Source organism: Haplochromis burtoni, unplaced genomic scaffold (genome assembly GCF_018398535.1).
Source record: "Haplochromis burtoni strain Fernald_Lab_line unplaced genomic scaffold, NCSU_Asbu1 Contig_262, whole genome shotgun sequence".
NCBI classification, from domain to species: Eukaryota; Metazoa; Chordata; class Actinopteri; order Cichliformes; family Cichlidae; genus Haplochromis; species Haplochromis burtoni.
In genome coordinates, this window is record NW_024582623.1 from 32,119 (window position 1) to 53,227 (window position 21,109).

A 21,109-nucleotide genomic window follows, 5' to 3' on the forward strand; every position below is an offset into this window, starting at 1 on the left:
GGGGCACGCCATGTCTGACACTTCCTACTGTCAGGTTTCTGACAAAGGGGCAGAGACAGTCAGGGTTAGTTGTAGCAAACCTGCTAGGGGGCAGGTTAGCTTCACGGCGTGTGTCGTCATAGTGACTCAGTCAGGCTGCAGCTGAACTCGCTTTGTGAAACCGAAGACCCAGAGTTTTCGTTAACTCAGGGTATACTTACTCAGTTTTTCCACTAAACCGGCTTCCTGGAACAGGGCCCAGGTCTGTTCAGACATTTGTATCTTTGAGTTTCACACTATGAAAGAAGAATAAATATATTTAACAAAATGTGAAACATGCATGTTTTGGGCTGTTGTGACTTTATCGTTTAATGTTTTGGCTGCTTTGCAGCAGTCAAACAGAGGCCAACCAGTTTACAGGGATGGTTTACCAGGGCCTTTTGCTCAGTGAGAGGAAACGACTCCGCACAGAAAGCATTGAAGAGCATATTACTCCCACCTCTGCACCTGCACAGTGGCCAGGTAATAAGACCTCTTACTTTACTACCCAGTGGTGTATTTGGGGAGTTGGTTTGATTCCGACTGAAGAGAGGATTTGGATTAGAATATAATAACACATTTGCTCTAATTTGTAGTTTTACAAAATGAAACTGAAGTCATATTTGAGGATCCTCACAGATGCATAGGATGGGGAAAATGGCTTTCTGTGTAAACATCAAGGACAGTATTTTGTGAAAATGTGAAGAGCAGGACGAGAGAGAGCAGAGCAAAGCAGGCAGTCTGTGTTTATGCAGAGAGGCAGATGGTGTTCTATAATAGGAGCTCAGTGGCCTCTGGGAAGGAAATGGAAAGAAAGAGACTGATCACGCCATCCTGAAAAGGTTTCATAAATGGGTTCTCGATGGTGCTGAGATGGTGTTTTTGTTTGCCTGTGGAAGTTATTTGTGTAAATTAGGGGTTAATCTGTTGCACGTTTATCACGTTGGATGTGCTTCCCCTCTCTGCAGGTGTGTCGTCCCTGATTTCATTGTTGACATCTGCGAGGGACGAGGACCAGCCAAAGCTCAGTGTGCTCCTGTGTGAAGCTGTTGTGGCAGTTTATCTTTCCCTGCTAATCCATGGCCTGGGCACTCACAGCAGCAATGAACTCTTCCGCCTGGCAGCACATCCCCTCAATAACCGGGTGTGGGCCGCAGTCTTCGGAGGAGGGGCCAAAGTCGTCATTAAGCCAAAGAGGCCTGAGGCTCCACCAGGTAAAAGGACAATTTGGTAGTTAGCGATCTAAAACCTTTATCTTTACCATGTCAACATTGTTCATGGTTGTAATTATTTGCCTTTATCCCTTGATTCAGCACATGAAGTTGACCTTTTTCCTCCCACGTCTGTTTTCCCTTTAACATCTCTGATCACTTCCACTTTTGGTATTATCGCATAGATATTTACTTAGCACTGTCCTGTTGATGCTCCTAACATGCTGCTGCTACTCGTGTGTAGCGTCTTGTGTGAGTGTGCCCTCTGCCCTGTGTCCCAGCGCCAGCTGATTTTGAGGCAGCCAGGCCAGAGGAGTCTGAAGAGACAGGAAGACCAGAGCAGAGCAACTTCACCTCAAACCCCACTGTCACCCCTACTGAAACCCAGCGCCCTAAACGTCCCCCTCCTCCTGTTTTAAGGGACGAGGGGGTGGGCACTGTGGTATCTGCAGCTAACACCAGCTGTGAGTAACTGGGCTGGTGGATTGCAGTGCTGGTTTGCAGAATTGCAGTGCATGGTAATTGTAAAGGTTTGCATTGTTGCAACTGCTTGAATGACCCACCACTCTATCGTGAAGCTACTGCTGAATGAGCATTACAAACAAACAAAAAAAAATCCACTACTGTTATGACAAGCCAACAGCTGTGTGTGTGTTTGTGTGTGTGTGTATACTGCATTGCATGTACATGTTGTAACGTCCTCTGTGCTCATTTTGTGTCACTGAAGCACCAGCTGGGCCTAGCAACGAGTATTCAGAGGCCAATGCTGAGCAGCCCACTATATGTGAATCTGAGACTAAACCAGGTACACTTTCAGAGGCTTCCTGTAGCGTTCAGGCTAAATATCTACTTGTGTGTTGTCCAGATTTTAGAATGAAATACAACCACAATTCAAGAAAACCACTGCGGTGCTGTGTTAAATCTAAACAAAAACAGAATGTAATAATTTACACATTTCTTAAACCTATATTTTATTTACAATAAAACACAAATATTTTACTCTTTCATGAAAAATATTTGCTCACTTTGAATTTGATGACAGCAACAAATACCAAAAGTTGGAACAGGGTGACAAAAGGACTGAAAAGTAACATTTTGCAATTAATCAGGTTCATTTACAACATGTCACTAACACGATTGCTTTGTAAAAAAAAAAAAAAAAAAAAAAAAAAAGAGCATCTCCAAGAGCTGAAGATCATCGGTCCTCTTCAGTGTAAAACTTTTAAAATCTCATCATCTACTTTCATAGATTCAAGGAACCTGGAGAAATCTTCCCTGTGCACAAAGGACAAGGCTGTTGCCAGAGAATGCAACACCGTTGTCTTCTCTGGATCAAACTTCATTTCAAATGGACTAAGACAAACTAGAAAAACTGATCTGTGGTCAGATGAAATTCTTTTTTTTGTTAAAACATGGATGCACCATCCTCCAGACTAAAGAGGAGAGCGCTCCGTTCAGAAATGATATGGAACTGTATTAGTACCTATGGAACTAGCAGCTTGCACATCTGGAATTACACCATCAGTGCTGACTGGTATGTACAGGTTTTAGAGGAACATGTGCTCCCATTCAGATTAGTTTTTCAGGGAAAGCTTTGCAGATTTCAGCAGCTGCATTCCCATATCAGATAAGAATGGGACAGCATTCCTCTCCCAAAAGTCCAGCAGCTGCTCTGCTCAGACAGTCCTGACTGTACAGATTAAAATAAGGTTGGATCCTGCACAGTGGGTAAACATGGCCCTGCCCCAACTTTTTTGAGACATGTTGCTGCTATCAAATTGGGAACGAGTTAATATCCTTCTTAAAATGGTACTTAATCTCCCTTCAAACGTTTGATATGGTTTCTATGATCTACTGTGATGAAAACAGATTAGCAAAAATTGCATTTTGTTTTTCATTTGCATTTTACACGGCATCCCAACTCTCTTGAAACTGGGATTGTATTTTGAAGTAATGCAAATGGAGTTGGTGTACGTAAGTAATTTGCAGTTGAGTTAGTTACTGCATTATAGATTTATACTAGCGCTTGTGTGACATGATTCAGGTGTTTGTCTGTTTATTTCAAAAACTAAGCCATTCCCAAAGTGCTCACAGCTCTACTGTGGCACTGTTGGCTGAAATTGACACTGTTCATCCATATTCATCAGGCCAGAGTATACCGTGCTCACATTGTGTTTGTGAGGGAGGAAGATGGGGACTGGCATTTAGACTCCACATCTCTAGAGCTTCAGGCAGCTCTGAGCAAGGCCAGGGGCCTTTTGAAGAGCTCCTTTAGAGGACAGGCCATCTTAAATGCCAGCCTGTTGATAAAAATCACTTGTTAAAATTGTCCTTTTGAGGGCCGCTGCAAACCTGCATGCATGCCACAGTCACACAGCTTTAGAGAAAAGGTACATGCTGATGCCCAACTGTCATGTTCTAATTAACTCATTTTAACCTTAACATACTGTAGTTGCCAGTCTCATCCTGTTTGCCTATTAAGTGCTGTGGATATGAGGAAATGCTTAGCACATGATCGCTGAAGAAATTTGCCATCGTTTGATGTGTTCTTTGTGCCCACACATGAAATATTCACTGATTCTATTATGTAATGGACTGTGCAGTATCTGTGTGTCTAACTGCACTGTCTACTCTGGTTTGTGTCTTGTCTTGTTTTGTCTGGTGCGATACCAGAGATGGTCATCCTGGATAATGGTGCAGGTTTGTGTACTAGCGAGTGTTTCTTGCCCTGTGCTTACATCCCAAACGTGTGCTTTTTGTGCCTTTTTGTATTTCTCCTTTCCAAAAGTGTATGACGTGTCATTTGTGACTGAAGTTAGGTGCAGACAGGAGCCTCCTTTCTCAGGTATTATGTGTTTTGTGTAGGATGTGGATGCAGTACTTTTCCTCCGGATCTATTTCTTTCTTCTTTTTTGGATTTAAAGTGATGCTGAGTTTCAGCTGATCTTCAGCCTTTGTATAAAATGCAGCACACTGCAGAACTCTTTTCAAATTGTCTTGTGTTTGAAATATACCATTTCTTCATTCTTCTTCTGCTACAGTGGCTCCCCCTCAGCCCCCAGCAGAGGATGTGGACCGATACAGACGCAGATTCAACATGAGGATGCTGGTTCCTGGACGCCCTGTAAAGGAGACACCTGCCACGCCACCTCCTGTTCCCGTTGAAAGACCCACCTACAGGGAGAAGTTCATTCCCCCAGAGCTGAGCATGTGGGACTATTTTGTGGCCAAAGTAAGAGAGTAAAACTGTCAAACTGAATCTTTGCTTCAGATTTAAGGTTTAAAAAAACAAAACAAAACAATATACATATTTAAGCCTTTCATTTACTCTTTGCTGATCATTTCCCCTCTCAGCCTTTCCTGCCGCTGTCAGACAGCAACGCCCTGTATGACTCAGACGAAAGCGGTGCCGAGGATGACGAAGATGATGATGACGCCTTCCTATCTGACACACAGATGACTGAGCACTCTGACCCCAACTCTTACAGGTACAGCCAGCCATGCTTCTTTCTCTTTATTTCCTCTGAGACTCATTGAGGTTCATATTTTAATTATTTGTGTGTTTGTGGGTTATGTAGCTGGTTTCTGATCCGCCTGGTCATGGTGAAACTGGCTTATCACAATGTCAAGAACTTCATTCCTCTCACTGGCCTGGACTTTACAGGTACATGCTCGCCAAAAGACCGATCCTAAACGCCTCTCTAAACGTAAGCGATGCATTCTTTATGAAGGTGCATGGAAATATTTTAGGACATTTCAACAATAATTTGTTAGTCATATGGAATCCACAGATAAACGCTTCATAGCTTTTTGCTTCTGAATATCAAATTTGTATATGTGTTTGTGTCACAGAGCTGCCAGTCACGTCCCCTCTGAGCAATGCTGCCTTGAAGACTTTGGAGACCTGGGAGCAGCTTCTGTTGGAGCGAATGAATACGTTTGATGGCCCACCTCCCAACTACATCAACACTTACCCTACTGACCTCAGCACAGGAGGTGGCCCTGCAATACTGCGACATAAGGCCATGCTGGAGCCTGACAACACACCCTTCAAGTGAGTATTACATCATCTATATGTAATTTTTGTCTTTGTACTTACAGCAGATAAATAGATAAGGCCTCAGTAGCACAGATGTAGACACCAGTTAGTGACCAAAGGTTGCTGGGGGGAAAAAAACAGTATTCTCTCCGAACAACTCGCTAACTGCTCACAAGTGGTAGTGAAATAAGTGTAAATCGACTGGAAATGGAAAACAAGTTCCACCCTTAGAAACATATTGGTTTCAGCCAGAAGGCATAACTTGAATTTTGAAAATGGCTGTTCTTTCTTTCCAGATTCACATCACATTTCTTCAAGCTTTCGTGTTTTTTCAGGCTTTACTTGCTAAAGATTGCTGGCAAGTGTTTGCAGACAAGACAGTTTTCTTCCATGCAGACTACAGGAATTTGTGTTACTCTGTTAGTTTCTTTGCTTCTGATTTTTCAAAGTGACAGTCACAAACAGCCTGTTTGTGATCACCTTGTTTTCATCCACTTTTTTTTTCTTTAGGACAAGGAACCACCAGTCCTTTCCAGCCCGACGTTTGTGGCATTTCCTGGTCAAACAGGAAGTTCTTCAGGAGACATTAATCCGTTACATCTTCACAAAGAAAAGGAAGCAGAGTGAGGTCGGCACATGGCATTTAATTTTGTTTTTTTCCTTAGATGAAGTTTATAATTTCTTTTATGAATTTTAAGTACTTGAACATCACATTAGTCGGCAACTATATTATGTTGGTTTTTTCTTTTATTCTTTTTTTTCCTCCTCATCTTAGTGTAACACATGATTGTCAAAGAAAACAAATTTCTGAAGTGGATTTGCTGACATTAGCCCAGGTTAACCACACGTAAAGACACGACGCCTATAAACAGAGATTTATGATCCTTGTAGGCATCAAACAACTAGCCCTACCAAAGTGAAGTATCCGAACAGTTTTTACAAAAATAACATATTTTATATGCCTTTTAATTTAACTTTAGTTCTTAGTGTGCCGCATGTCCACAGTAGGTTTTCCCTTAAAAATGGAAAACGGTATCCAGATGCTCGGTTGTCCAGATATTTTTTTATTTTTTTCCCAGATCTTTTTTGGAATATTTTTGCAGTCTATTAGTTGGAAATGGCAATTTGGTCATTTTTTTTAGTCATGTATCTAAATTCATCCCTTGATTTTTTTTATTATTTTTTTTAAAGCGCACCGAGTGAGCATTTTTATCACTATTAATATTTTTCTTATCTTTGCTTTGACTCCTTTAACATATAATCAAGTATAAGATGGTTCACTGCCTTCTGTGATGTCTGAATCAGTCACTTTTATGACAGACTGCCAATGCAGCTCGAACTTAAAAAAAAAACCTCCTATAGATTCTTGTCCTCATGCCTAGTTAATAATTAAAACCTTTTTCGCTAACTGGAATAACATCATGTCAAATTCAGCTGTAATAGTAAGATGTCTCCATACCTGCTGCAACATGTCTGACTTACTCCCATTTTATCACCAAGTATACAATATCCTGTCAGCTTTGTTAATTTTTTTCATTTTCATTTCATGATTTATTTTTCTGTTTGTGCATGTGTGTTGTGTCGTGCTGTGTTGGTGTGTCCTGTGTCTATATTGCCTCTGTGTGTGTGTAGTCTGTAGAGAACCATACGGACCGTATAAGCCCACACTGCAAAGCAGGAGCTAGCAGTTCCTATAAGGTAGTATCATTTACTGTACCAGCCCAGGCCCTGGCTCTGTCTGAGCATCTGTCTATCTTTTCTGTCTGGGAGAGTCATTGCGAAGCCAAGCTTGAAGGAGCAAGTGCATTAAACACTAAAAGAAATCTTGCACCAGTTGCACAGGGTTTGGTTTGCAGTTTGTTTTGAGATCCCGCCACGCTGGGGTAAAGCACTGCATGTCTCCTCTCTAGCTTGGCCTGATAGTGACTGCTCTGGTAATTTTTTGGCATAAAATCTACTCGAAGCTCTATGGCTTAGATCTAATGTCTAATCTCTTCCTCTCACTGGGACACTTATCCACTCACATAACCTCATATCCAAACCTATCAATAACTCATCTCCCTGTGTAGCTCACATCCTTTCTAGCTGGACTGATTCTGCAGGACTCAAAATCACATAAATGAGATGGCACACACTTTAAACCTACTAACTTGCATGCTCACTGTCAGGGTGTGGTGGCGAGGCTTTCTAACTGGAGGGTGTCAGCTCAGAAGCTCAGTAGTCATACTTGTCAATATTTTCTGTTTTCTATCCTACTAGAGGGAAATTAAAGTCTATTTATTTTTCAAAAAATCTCCTTCATACCATTAATCTGACCCAGGAGAACCTTATTTTAGTGTTTCTCTCTTCAGCTTTGATGTTTTCCTTTTCTTTTTGTCTTTTCCAGGTGGAGGCTGATTTGGGCTACCCTGGAGGAAAAGCTAAAATCATCCACAAGGAGTCTGATATAATCATGGCATTTGCCATAAATAAGGTCAGTTGTGGGTGTTAACTTGTGTAAAATACTGGGGAAAACTTGTGGTTCATAATTTCCTTTGATTCTGAGGACACTGTACATGGAGACAGGATTATTAGATAGATTTATATTGAATGAAGGTTTCTAGAAATCCTTTTTAAGTAGCAAATACATGGCAGTTACTTTCTGGGAATTCAGAGAAGCTAGTGATATGTGTTGTCTCGCCTTATCCACCGTGCTTCCTTACTTTCCTAGGCTAACTCTAATGAAATAGTGTTGGCTTCCACCCATGATGTCCAAGAGGTTGATGTGTCCAGTCTAGTAGCTGTCCAGCCCTACACGTGGATTGGGGAGGACTTTGATAAGGAGTCTCGCAGGTCAGACTAGCAGCAGATCTCATGATTTCCTTCAAATCTCACCGAGCCTGGACTGCACACTCCCTGTCTCCTCTCCAATTAAATGATAGCTTGTGTTTTTTTGTTTGTTTGTTTTACAGCTCTGATGATGTAGATCATCGTTCTTCGCACACCAATATTGCCCAGGCTAGCTCCGTCCCCTTTGCACCACCGCAGATGCCAGTCTCTGCATCCATGCCGTGGCTCGGTAGTGGTCAGACCAGTATGGGAGCCAGTGTGGTACGCGATTCTTCACTGCAAATCTACACAGCTGTGCAACCTGAATCCAGCAAAACCAGGCAGCAGTACATATGCAGTATTTAGCGATAACCAGTAGGGGGTGATTAAGTTCTGTTTCAGGGCTCATAGAAAGGGTGGCATGACTCTGCAGTCGTTTCATTTCATAATATTCATTAGTAAAGATTTAGATGTATTTTTACAAAATGAAAACGCTTCATTTAAAACTTCTGCTTCTGGAAAAAAATCAATTTAATTTGGGGATTTTATTCAGCAGTCTGCCGGGCTTGCACGTTTTCAGGCAAAGTTTGTTTTTTATTGTTATCGCTGCTGAACCACGCCGACTAAACAGCTGGCCTGCTGAGTCTGTAGATGCAGATACAGACTGGGGGTGTGTCTGCATGGCAGTGATGGCCAAATATAAACACAGATATCAGAAGCCCTTTCAGACGGCTAGCCAAGGTACAGATTTGCGTCAGACTAACACGCAGATAGGTTCTCAGTGTCCCAGCCACGGTGATAAATGTTTAGTGTGATACACAAAGGAGGACAAGACCGAGGGTGTCATAGAGGTTCAAACGACTGTGGAAGGGGTTTTGTTAAGTGTGAAGGTTGAGGAGGGCTCTCTTAACATATTCAATTATCATATTCTGATGTGCAGCAAAATTAGTTGCATCTGTCTAAAAGCTACTATCTGTCCAGTTTTAGAATTAGTCTTTACAGCAGTGGTCAGAAAAAAAGTTTTTTCATGACCAAAATGTGAAATTACATGCATGTAAAATACTTTAAAGATATTGTTGATGCTGAAGAAGTCATGAAAGTGCAGGAATGAGTTTTAACGAAAAGAGCTGGAAGCTCTGAATATTGAGGCGATCTGCAGAAATTTGCTTGATGTTTGAAGTGATGTGTTGGTGTGTAATTTACCATAGTCACGTATAAGTCTGAACGAGTGCACACCTGAACGAGTGTCATGTGTGTCTGAGAAGAAGATTTGATAAAAGGGATTTAAACTCTTGCGCACATAGATGGTGCCTTAGTCAGCCCATCATCCAATCACGTTACTGCTTAGGTTAGCCCAAGGCTCCACTTAAAAATGCCTAAAGACTGCTTGATGACCACTGATGATCGGCGCTGCACTGAATAGCTGTTTGCGATTGCTTTGGCTGGTAGCAGATTGATATGGTCGCCTTTGATTAATGTGTAAACCAATTTGTCTGCAAAAACTTGCTAAATGCACGCTAAGTGGTAGTGACACTGTGAAGAGTGGAACCCAAACGGGCAACAGTTATTGCTCAGGGGGTCGTCAACCACTCACTAGGCTGATCTTCACGCCTGACGTTTTCAGATAGTTAACTTAATTGTTTGCCCAATTAATTTAAGCTAATTACAAGATAAATGTATGTTTATATTGATGTCTTTCAGATTATGAAGAGGAATCTAAACAATGTGAAGAGAATGACATCCCATCCCATATATCAGTACTGTGAGTGCTACTTTGAGAGGATTCACCAGTATACATGTTTACCATGTATAAGTAAATTATATAGCTTCTCCTGCTTTGTATTCCTGTTCTTTTCCCACCATCTCTCTCCCTTTCTTTTCCTGGTTTGTGTGTGTGTGGGGCTGTGTATCAGACATGACTGGGGCTCAGGATGGTAGCGTGAGGATGTTTGAATGGAACAGACCTCAGCAACTCATTTGCTTCAGACAAGCAGGCAACGCTCGAGTCACCCGTCTCTATTTCAACTCCCAGGGCAACAAGGTACACACACAAAGTAGCAACTGTGTTTTGTGTGTACGGTGCCATTGTTCTGATTCCTCTGAAACATTCTTGTAGTGTGGAGTCGCTGATGGAGAGGGCTTCCTCAGTCTCTGGCAGGTTAACCAGACATCGTCCAACCCTAAACCGTACCTGGTAAGGTTCCCTCCCACCTCCTTATTCACAGTCGCAGCACACACACAATATGAGTGGTCTGTATAATTCAAATGAAAATGTGCTTTTATTTTCCTGTTCTTGCTCTCAGAGTTGGCAATGCCACACTAAGACCTGCGGGGATTTTGCTTTCATCACATCCTCCAGTCTCATCGCCACGGCCGGACAGTCCAATGATAACAGGTCAGATTTGGACGACTAATCAAACACTGCTCTCTTTCTTTTTGTTTATTTTTTCCAGCTGCATAATATTTTGCTTTATGTTATTTATAGAAATGTTTGCCTGTGGGACACTCTGATTTCACCTAACAATACTATGGTGCATGGTGAGAAATCCATATTTATTCTAATAAGTGAGTTTCAGTGATTTTCTTTTTCCCTATATTTCAAGTTTATCCACTTTTACTTCCTACCTCCCCCTTCAGCTTTTCCCTGCCATGAGAACGGGGCCACTGTGCTTCAGTATGCTCCTAAACAGCAGCTGCTGATTACTGGAGGCAGAAAAGGCTTTGTGTGCGTGTTTGACATCCGACAGCGGCAGCTGCTCCACACTTTCCAGGCCCATGATTCAGCCATCAAGGCCCTCGCATTGGATGCCTTTGAGGACTTCTTCGTCACTGGCTCTGCAGAGGGCAACATGAAGGTGACGCATGCTCTTTCTCTCACTCACTTCCTTGCTGATACACGCTCACATTGTGTGCTGAGGAATAATATCCTTTTGTGTCAGTGAATGTTATTAAACATAAGCACTGTGTAAAGCATTCAGCATCAAAACTACTGAGAATTCTTTTATATTCATTCCAACAGTTTGTTTTTTTTAATCCATAAACTGGAGGAGTATTTGGTGCAGCTCTCTAGCCTTCAAACAACACTTTTGTCCCTGGATTTAAGATTCCAGGTCTAGTTTTTCAGGCTTTGCTGTTGTGGTTTGTTTATTAAGTATTCCAGTATAAGGTGATGAGATCAAAGACTTAAAACACAGAGGTGATACGGTCTAAAGGTCAACACTGCACTGCCGGGATGACTGCGTTCTTGTTATAGATGTTATAAGCAGGAACAAGAAAATGTTAAAGGCAAAAGATTTGGAGAAGTGAGTCTTTCATGCTGCTTTTAATCAACTCAGATTCTTTAATCTTTTAATGTAAACTCAGACTGATTTGATGATAAAGCCTCTGTGGGTGCCATACTGTCTGCTGCAGGAAGCCTTGTTCTTCTTGTCACTAAAAATAGTTTGTTATGACTTTGGCTGAACTAACTAAAACACAGACTACTGTATGTTATATATTCAAATCTGACTTCGGATTTATCAGTGACAGTCAAAGCAGCAGTGTGTTAATGTTTGGCACAATCACATGGAGTACTGGTTGAAATTACTGTCCTGAAATATTTGAGAATTATTTTTATTACTGATAAATGTGTTCTCTGTATTCTGACTTAGTTGATTGGCTAATAAAAATTGCTGTGATCACCTGTAGTTTTCATGGAAGACACCAACTTGTCTGGAAATACTCGCCATTTACTCTACATGTTGTGAAATGTAAAAACATTTAAGGAAACCAGAAATTAAAGCTGTTCACCTTCAAAGTAAAATTTGTGCCTGATCACTGTAACTAACACATTTGAAAGGGTGCAGACGGTGTCTGTTTTTTGTTTGCATCAGACTTTCAATCATTTCACTTCTGCTTGGCGAGTGTTTACAGACAAGTCAAGGTATGCAAACTACCGGCAACTGCGTCAACCTGCTAGAAACAAAAGCAAACACAGATTAGCACTCTATACCCATGTCCAACCTCTTTCTCTTTTCCTGCTACTGCCATCAACCTCCAGCAACCACCTTTTTGGGATCCTTAAAGCACATTTGTCTCTTTGTAGAAACAACATGGAAAAATGCTAATTGATCACAAATGCCAAACAAGTGGTGTCCCCAGCCAAATAGTTTTTAATTTCTCCAGTTTCATTATTTAAAAAATGCTCTGTTTGGGTTTTTTTTTTTTCCATCCAGAAAACCCTGGGAAGAGAAACTAATTATATACTCTGTTCTCGCTCTCTCTTCCTTTGTACCCAGGTGTGGAAGCTAGCCGGCCACGGGCTCATGCACTCTTTTAGCATAGAGCACGCCAAGCAGTCCATCTTCCGGAACATCGGCGCAGGTGTCATGCAGGTGGAGACGCGACCCGGAAACCGAATCTTCACCTGCGGAGCAGACGGCACCCTAAAGATGAGGGTCCTCCCAGACCGCTACAATATCCCCAGCAGCTTGGTTGACGCCCTGTAATGCTTTTTGTAATTCTGAGGGTCCTAAGAGGAAAGGGTCAGAAAGTGGAGGAAAAAACCGAAATGCTTCTGTAACACTCTGTAGGCATTAATAGAAACGCTGCTGGGGGAAGAGTTAGTCAAAAGATTACCACGCTGTTGGCAACTTTCAGCATGAACGGTGTTCATGAGTTTACTGTTGGCCGTATCCAGAACGATTAAAAACGGAGCTGCAAACATTTTATTTTCCCAAAGGCTGAAAACAAAGTTACAAGCAAATGGTATCATACTTGATTTTAAAGCTAGTTTTATTGTAATTTTATCGAAGAATCTCTACTCTTAGAGTGTGTCCATAGGGAAGCTATGCATGTCCTGTTCTCGTTATGCGGTGCAATCACAGGTCTATTGATAGTGCTCTGTAAAAGTGCTCAAGCAAAAATTTTAAAAGTGTGTAACTGTCGTCATTTTGTGCCCACAGCTGAAATCTCTTAGCATCTACTGTAACCAGCACCGTGGTTTGTTATTAAGTCAGTGGTTTCCAGTGTGAATCGAGTTGTTGGAATCTGCATTTTGTTTCGATGGTTTTTGCCCCCCACCCTCCTGCCTTTTATTTGCCCAGCTTTCTCAGCTCCGTGGAAGAGTTGATGGTGCATTTGGTCCTGATAGTGACACCTGTCTGTATCCCCCCCCCTTCTCTTTTTCCACTGGCTGCCCATCACTCACTTGGCCTATAATGGTTTGGGTTCAGCCCGCTCCAGTTTGGCCCTCTGCGTGCGTGTTCACTCTGCTGTGTCTGCCATCTGTACGTCTGCGCGCCCACCTGCCCTCAAATGCCTGTTTGTGCGGCAGACTCACTGCTAGAACATTCCTGTTTGGAAGACGGTGTGTTTTACTCCTGTGACTGTGATTTCAGTGTTTCCATCTGTCTGGTACAACGCTAAAGATCCACCCACCCACTCACCCCAGAGCAGAAACACAAAGGTTCACTTCTGGTTTTATCACAAAGATTTTATTTTATTTGTTTGTTTTTTTTTTAATTGAGTTGATTTTCTTATTTAAGTTATTTATGTTTGTGTTCATTTGGTTGACCATTCCTTTCTAAAACTATTTATCTTATTGCCTTTTATTTTAGGAATGTAAGGGGTTTTACTGTAATCTGACTGGGAGATGTGCAACAGTCTGCTGTATGTAAGTGTGTTTACCTCACTAGTTGTTTTTACTGTTTCATCCATAAGGAATAGATATTTGCACTCAAATTCTGGAGACACTAAAAGTTTATTTCAAATAAATAGGTTATTAAAGAGGAAACGATTATATACAAATGAATGTCTGGCTTTATTTGGCCTACTAGTACAACATTTAGTTGTACTAGTAGACTATAGAAAACTATAGAAATAGTTTTATTATATAAATATATATATATATATGAACTATCACAACAACCTTGTACAAACATGAAGGCATTTCTTTATTTTTGGTTTGTATCATACCAGTTGGATTAGTTGTAACTTTTGTTAAGTGTATGTATGGTATTTATTAAAGAGATTTGTGTTTCTCTCCCTCTCTTTCTGCCCTCTGTGTGTACTGTATGCATCTTAAGTGTTTCCCCAATGGTCCCACTGGTGTCGCGTGTGCGTGTGTGTGTGTGTGTGTGTGTGCGCGCGTGTGCATGTGTGCGCATTCATGTGCGTATGTGCACATCAAACAGTCGAAAAGAAGCCGTTATTATGAGTAGAGGCCTATTAGGGTACTTGAGCCTGAAGGTGTGTAAGAGAACAGGTCATGGTCAGTTTTACCTTTTGTAAAGTGAATAAATTCTTTTTATTTCATCAGGATGATTTGGCGCTTTTTTTCTTCTTTTTTTTTTATTTTAATTTTTATTATCCTTTTCAGCCAGACAGCTGTGCTGCTTCCTTACAAAGGCAGGTTTGTCTATATGTACAAAAAGAGGGGGAAGGGACATCACGAGTTACATCTGTATAAAAATCAAGCAGTGGTGACCCACCATGCAAAAACGCAAATGGCAACAAAAGTTGAGTTATAGGTTTGATTGGCATAAACTGCCAGCTTATACAAAATGATAAGTTTTCACACTATTAGTAAATCTTGTGTCCTTTGAAAACTCCATGTACAGTAAATACAGCACTTCCTTCATCCATCCATTCATACATTTTCTTCTGCGAAAGGATGGATACACCCTGGACAGGTCAGCAGTCGCTGCAGGGCTAACAGATAGTCAGACAAACATTCACACCTGTGGGCAATTTATAATTGCCAGTTGAGCTCACCCCACTAACTGGATGTCTTTGGACTGTGGGAGGAAGCTGGACTACACGGGGGAAACATGCAAATTCCATACAGAAAGGCTCTGGCCAGGTGGCGGATTCAAACCCAGGACCTTCTAGCTGTGAGGCAACAGCGCAAACGTCTTGTTAACCAAAACCATATTTACTTTAGTGAAATAGTTTGACAGTCAATTACAATTTCACTTAACACAAAAGTAACACGGGACAATATATTTAAAACAGCGACACACACACTGTATGTCACTCTTGTGTTATCAGTTTTCAGATGCAGTGAATAGATGAAAGTCTGCAGGCGTTTTGCTCTCAGTATTTACTGTAACAGTCGTGTTCGGACATCATGTTTCTCACTCATCAGAGATGAAGTGGACCACATACAGCCTGACGTAGCTGTGGTCCCAAACATACAGGTGTCTGTCCTTTGGGCTGTAGGAGAGCATTGCCAGCACTTCACCAGCAGACCTCAGGTCAAAGGTCACATTGACCGGCTTTCCCTTCAGCAGGTCAAACGCAAAGGTGACTCTGGTGTCTTTGGTGTCGGTGACATACAGGACGCCACAGGCGATGAAGGCGTTGCCGGCTTTGATGCGAGGATAGGTGGTGTTCACGTAGGATGTGACGGAGAAGGTCTTCTGGTCCAGCTGGGCCACCATGATGCTCTCGTCAACATTGGATGCAAAGATCAGCCACAGGCCGTTCTCATCTGCTGCCAGCTTGAAGTAGGTCTTAGAGTTGGGGAGCAGGTAGGCGAGGTTGTTGTACAAAGAGTTTTCAATAGTGAGAGTCTGAAGTCTTTTGGTGCTGAAGTCAAATCTGTGAACACACAAGCAGGAAGCTGCTAAATGAAGGATGTGGAAGTCATAAAAAATCACCTTGATGTGCATCGAGTGGCTTTAAGGCTTACTTGGCAATGCTGGGAGTGCCAGCAGCATGATAATAAAAGAAGCCATTGTGAACGATGTGGCCGCAGCCTTGATAGTACTTTATAACGTCTATGGTGTCGCTGCTGTTCTTCTGGAAGAAGGAAATGCTTTTGTACTCCTTCAGCATGCGACCTGGGGAAGAACAAGCAAAATCTTTACTGCTAAAAGACGTGGAGATTATAAAAGTGGGGACAGGAGCACATGCGCGACACTCTGTAACCAGCCTACCAGAAAAGTGATCCGCCACCCATATTCGCTCATCGTTCAGCTGAGCGGTGTCCTTCATCCATGTGCCAAATGTGGTTTTCATCTTTGTCACATTTCTGGGGTTGATCAGAGACTTAATCAGGCAGTCTGTGGGGAAAAACAAAAAATCTCAGGGGATTTACTCACAGGTCACATGACTGCACATGAACACAGCCTCCTGTGGAAACGTACCGTTCCTTTTGGCAGTCTTCTCGTGTACTTTTTCTGTCTCCTTTACAGGTGAGGTTTCATCATTTGGAATGGCATGTAGCCCTGTTAGAAGCAGTTTCATCCTGTTTTAGTCATGTCATTGATGGACTAGTTTGTCAGAAGGTTTCAATTAGACACTTTATGGGGAGGGGGGGGGTCTTTGAATTTAAAAAGAGAGAGAGAATTTGAACCTTCTTCCCGAGAGCTTTGATCGCATTGAAAATTATTTTGTCAACAACTGTTTTTAGGAACACAAATGTCACCTGCAAACTATGACTGATCTCTCACCCTGATTATGAGAAGCTTGGAGGTGAGCTCTGCGGTGCCCTATTCTGGGAGGCCCCTGAGGCCCCGGCGGGCCAGGAGGACCCATAGGCCCAGGTGGTCCTGGAGGCCCAGGTGGACCTGCTCAAATGGAGAGAATGTCTAAATGTTATCCATTTAAATTTATTTTTATTTCAGGTCATCTGCAAAATGGTTCAAGTCAATAAAGTTCTACTCACCCTCAATAATGGCATCATTGGATGGTTGGATCTTCTCTCCGGGTGGGCCCGGCTCTCCTCGCTCCCCTCTTTCTCCTGGTTCTCCTTTCTCACCTGGTGGCCCTGCGGAGAACACCGTGCAAAATAGCTAGAACATTGTATTCGTAACCTCAATACACTTTGCCCCATTGTTGAAATGAATTGTCCCATTGAATTGCTGGCATGAATCATGCCATCCACTGTGGAGGAGAGCAGAGTGAAGTGGGAGAATACTGGAAGACAGTTTTCCAGTTCATTCAGCTGAAGCCCAAAACCACAGAGATGAATAATATCGGCAAGGGAAGAAAGCTGTTTCAAACTCTTCACTCATTCATGAAGCAAAAATGTGAATAAATTCTGCTTGCATTGTGATACATGGACAGAAAGAAGTCTGTGCGTGTGTGTGTGTGTGTGTGTGTGCATGCCAAGGAGTTTAAGTGGCTGTTTCTTCTTTTTTGCTATTTTAATACTTTTCTCTGCAGGTTATACTCAACCTTTTGACTTTTACATTGTGCCAGTACTTCTATGCTTAAATGGCCAAGATTGCCTGAGGACAAAATAAGGATGGATGCTGAGTGAAAGCACTAATTCCTTACCTTTTCTTCCTCTTTTCCCATCAGCCCCAGGAAGTCCATTCAGTCCTGGGATGCCATCAGTCCCATTGTGTCCAGGCAGGCCATCTGCACCAGGCAAACCTAGAGTAACACAAAAAAATCTTTACTGTGGACTCAACAAAAGAATAAACATTAAAAAAAGACTTATCAAGAATATGGGTCACTAAACCACAAAGGAGACATACCCTACAGCAGGTTTTAAATTTGGATTAGGAATTGTGGGTTGACTTACCCGGCGGACCTGGAGGGCCTGTGAACGAAAGTTTAGAAATGTTAGAGAATTTTTTAAAAGTAATATTCTGAACATGATCACATGATTCATACGAGTAAAACATACCAGCTATGCAGACTCCCCTGGTGCTGTTGCAAATATCAATCAGCACTTTGATCTGAAGTAAAAGAGGAAATAGAAAAAATATTAATGCAGTAAATTTAGCAGCATACTTTACCTGAAATTACTCTATTAAAAATAAAAACCCTGCACCTTTTAACGTGCCAGTTAAAGATTATCTGTGTAGACTTCAGAAACCCCTTCATGTTAAAAGACACCAGCGGCCATTAAGGAAACTGCAGTTAGCATCGTGTTAATTGTGTGGTGTTCACACTCAGTAGGTATGAGTCAGCATTCTGTGCACAGGCCAGAACATGAGCCTGACATACACATTAAACTGACTGATCATTTTGGTAGATGAGAAATGTTACTACAGTCTGAGTATTAATTGTTTTACATTTGACTCTGAGCTTGGTTATTATAGAGAAAAGAGCAAGAGGAGCTAAAATATTGCATGGAGATTAAGAGCTTGTTGATGCTGACCCTAGTTCATGCAAGGCGGGCATCACCTTTTTAAAGTGCAGGTAGAATAACTGACTGCTGCACACTTTTGCTCTGTAGGGAAGTGGAGAAAAAGAAGCACTGAGGCAAGGTGCTCTAAAGGAAGATTAAATGTCGCTTTCTTTGGATGTATGGGGTAAATCTAACTCCAGTCTTTTTATATGATAGTCTCTAGAATAGAACATCCAGTTTCTGTTTTGTAGTTCAAAAACTACTGACTAGTTTTACTCGTCTAGGCTTTGATTGCAGAAGGGTAAAGGGTTCATGTTCAGAGCAAAAGGGGACTGCACTGACTGAAGTGCTAGCTTGAAATCTGATTTGCTGTTGTCTCACAGTTGAATTTGTGGCTCTAACTTCATCCATTATGCATCTTGAAATCCGCCAGCTACACATAACGCCCCCAAACCCTTGCCGTTACCCTCTGAGTCATCAGAAGCTAGTTAATGAGTTTCACAGAGTGTTTCCAAAGAAATCAGACTGTTCAATGTTACTGAGAATGTCAGGAATGTTTCCTTTTTTAAGTTACATTAACATTCATTGGCTCAAATTCAGTCATTCACATTGGTTGAAATTCTTTTGTATAGAGCTTTTAAGTCAGTATCTATAGAATAATATTTAAGATATATACATAATTATCTGCGAGGAATATTATTATTATTATTATTATTATTTGATATGTAATAATATTTACTTTGTGGCAGTGACTAGAGTAAGTCATGTTCAATAAGACGAGCATGATTTGAATGCAGAATCTCAGTATGTTAAATAACTACAGTTTTTCTGTGAAATGTAGCTGAGTAGAAGCTTAAAATGGTACAAAATTAAAATTCAAGTGTGTTTACAAAAAAGTAGTTTGATAAATGGAAATATTCTGTTGGAGTTTTATTAGGACATCTAAACTAAAATTCCTGTAATCATATTACCACAAACAGGATCTGGAGCCTTCAGATTGTCAGGCTCCATGAGCGTTACGACTTTCAGCCATTAGTCCAGTGAACCATTAGCGACAGCATTATTAAGCAATCACAAAACAAGGAAGCAGGCTGAGCTGCTCTAAATGTCCTGGCTTGCCTTCTCTCTCTCTCTCTCATTCAAGGATCTAGACTCACCGGGACCATGGAGTATGTCATCATCATCATCATGTCGTCCTGCACCTGCGCCTTGTGGTAGTGCTGGCTGTGCCGCTGCTTGTGCTTCTCGTGCTTCGTCCTCTTCTCGGTTTCCTCTCCGACCTCCTGGCTGGCCTCCTGCTCACTGATCTCCTTTCCCTCCTCCTGGCGAATCTCCTGCAGCTCCTGCTGTAGCTCCTTTTCCTCTTCTTTGCTCCTCTTGTTCCTGGAGTATTGGTACTGATATTGTGGCTGTTCCCCCACGCTCGCCCGCAGCCCTGCTGCTCCTCTGGGCACCTCTTGAAGAAACTCCACCACAGAGCTCTGCTCCACCTCCATCAGCCGTGCCTCTGTCTGCTCCAGCCTGGCACACTGCTGATTCTGCTGGACCAAGAGCACCAGAAGGCCTATAGAGTTCATCAGTGCCACGACACACGTCCCATACAGCACCATCCGCTGAGGGAGAGTCATGCTGGGTGTGGGAATCCACATTGTCACCACTTCACCTCCTCTCTTCTGGGGGTCAACCACTGACCTCAGCATTCAAAGAGAATGAAAGAACAGTGAAACAGCACAGAGGATGTGTTAGCTCTATGACCTCATGGAACAAGGTGCTCCCAACAAAAATCAAAACATCTAAAATTCAAACTAATCCAAGAGACAGGAAGACTTTAGCGGAAATTTAAGCTCCCGTTCAGCTTGTTTGAAATCTCTAAATAAAATCTAGTCAGCTTCAGTATCTGAGCTCAACACTGGTGGTCTGTCTGAAGGCAGACTGGTAAATACAGTGGCTGTTCACCAAGTGGAGATGGGGTTATGTATGTGTGTGAGTGTGTGAGTGTGTGTGTGTGTGTGTGTGTGTGTACATGCAAACCAGTGATGTAGGAGTGGGCATTACACAATCTTCTGAGCTTGTCTGGGGAGAAACCCCCGCCTGTTCAGTCACCTGATTTATATTCATCTGAACCCATTCTACTGCACCGCCGTGGGCAGACTGACATCTCTCTCTCATACACACACATGCACGCGCACATATATGATGAACACACAAGAGGACTCAAACACATTACAAGAAAGCACGAATACACCAGAAAAAAAACAACTGTTCACTAGTACATTTACATTATTACACAATTACATTATTATTATTGTTGTTGTTGTTGTTGTTAGGCCTATATCATTACATATTACCACTATAGCTCCACTGAGTTCTCTCCTTTTCCCCCACCTCCTGTATCCTTGAATTTCTCCCCCCGGCTCTCGTCCTTGTCACATCCTCACAGCTTCCATTCACCAGGCGCAACAATGGCCCATTTCCACAGCTTTGATTTAGAACTGAAAAATGACATTTAACTGGAAAGGTGACAATTCAGCAGAAAAGAAATTAAGGCATTTGAAGCTTTTCTCCCTGCAAAAGGTAGCTGGTACAGCCTGCTTTGGCTTAAACAAAGATGTGACTACCTTAATAGTGCTTTAATGAGTAAGTTAATTGGCATCTGTGGTGTTTTAGAGCACTGCTCACTTCATGTAGCTGACCTACATGCTCTTGCAGCCGCGTTAAAACCCTTTTACACAAACACACACACATGGGTTCAGCATAGGAGGAGGTAGAGGAAGAAATCAGCCAAGCAACATAGATTCAAGCCCTGAGCTCACCCTGTAGTGTGTGCACTGTGGTCCGAGGGTGTGGGTCACTGATGGCCAGTGGTTGGACAGCTTGAACTGCTCCAGCCAGACATGTACATATGAGTTTTTATAATACTTTTCTTTTCTTTTCTTTTCTTTTCTTTTCTTTTCTTTTCTTTTCTTT

The 21,109-nt window shown here is 42.0% G+C and overlaps 2 protein-coding genes across 2 annotated transcripts in view; one reads left to right on the plus strand and one right to left on the minus strand.

Moving 5' to 3' along the window:
* Positions 1-14,106, plus strand: part of dmxl2 (Dmx-like 2) — a gene marked incomplete at its 5' end in the record, with an annotated part of 38,553 nt that extends 24,447 nt beyond the window's left edge. Inside the window, 19 exon segments of the mRNA XM_042227458.1 lie at positions 371-501; positions 987-1,232; positions 1,511-1,693; positions 4,271-4,461; positions 4,584-4,717; positions 4,808-4,893; positions 5,082-5,283; positions 5,779-5,896; positions 6,901-6,966; positions 7,655-7,741; positions 7,979-8,100; positions 8,220-8,358; positions 9,778-9,838; positions 9,990-10,117; positions 10,193-10,270; positions 10,380-10,471; positions 10,562-10,614; positions 10,714-10,931; positions 12,354-14,106. Of these exon segments, the coding sequence (XP_042083392.1) occupies positions 371-501; positions 987-1,232; positions 1,511-1,693; positions 4,271-4,461; positions 4,584-4,717; positions 4,808-4,893; positions 5,082-5,283; positions 5,779-5,896; positions 6,901-6,966; positions 7,655-7,741; positions 7,979-8,100; positions 8,220-8,358; positions 9,778-9,838; positions 9,990-10,117; positions 10,193-10,270; positions 10,380-10,471; positions 10,562-10,614; positions 10,714-10,931; positions 12,354-12,563 (2,545 nt within the window).
* A 93-nt stretch (positions 14,107-14,199) lies between these two features.
* On the minus strand, positions 14,200-20,093 carry gldn (gliomedin). The gene is made up of 10 exons (XM_005948987.2): positions 19,300-20,093; positions 17,696-17,747; positions 17,591-17,608; positions 17,341-17,439; positions 16,727-16,828; positions 16,512-16,628; positions 16,206-16,286; positions 15,996-16,121; positions 15,749-15,899; positions 14,200-15,657 (listed from the first exon to the last, which is right to left on the minus strand). Exons 1-10 carry the CDS (start codon positions 19,840-19,842, stop codon positions 15,192-15,194), a joined length of 1,755 nt encoding a protein of 584 aa, XP_005949049.1. The 5' UTR covers positions 19,843-20,093; the 3' UTR covers positions 14,200-15,191.
* Positions 20,094-21,109: the final 1,016 nt, after the last annotated feature.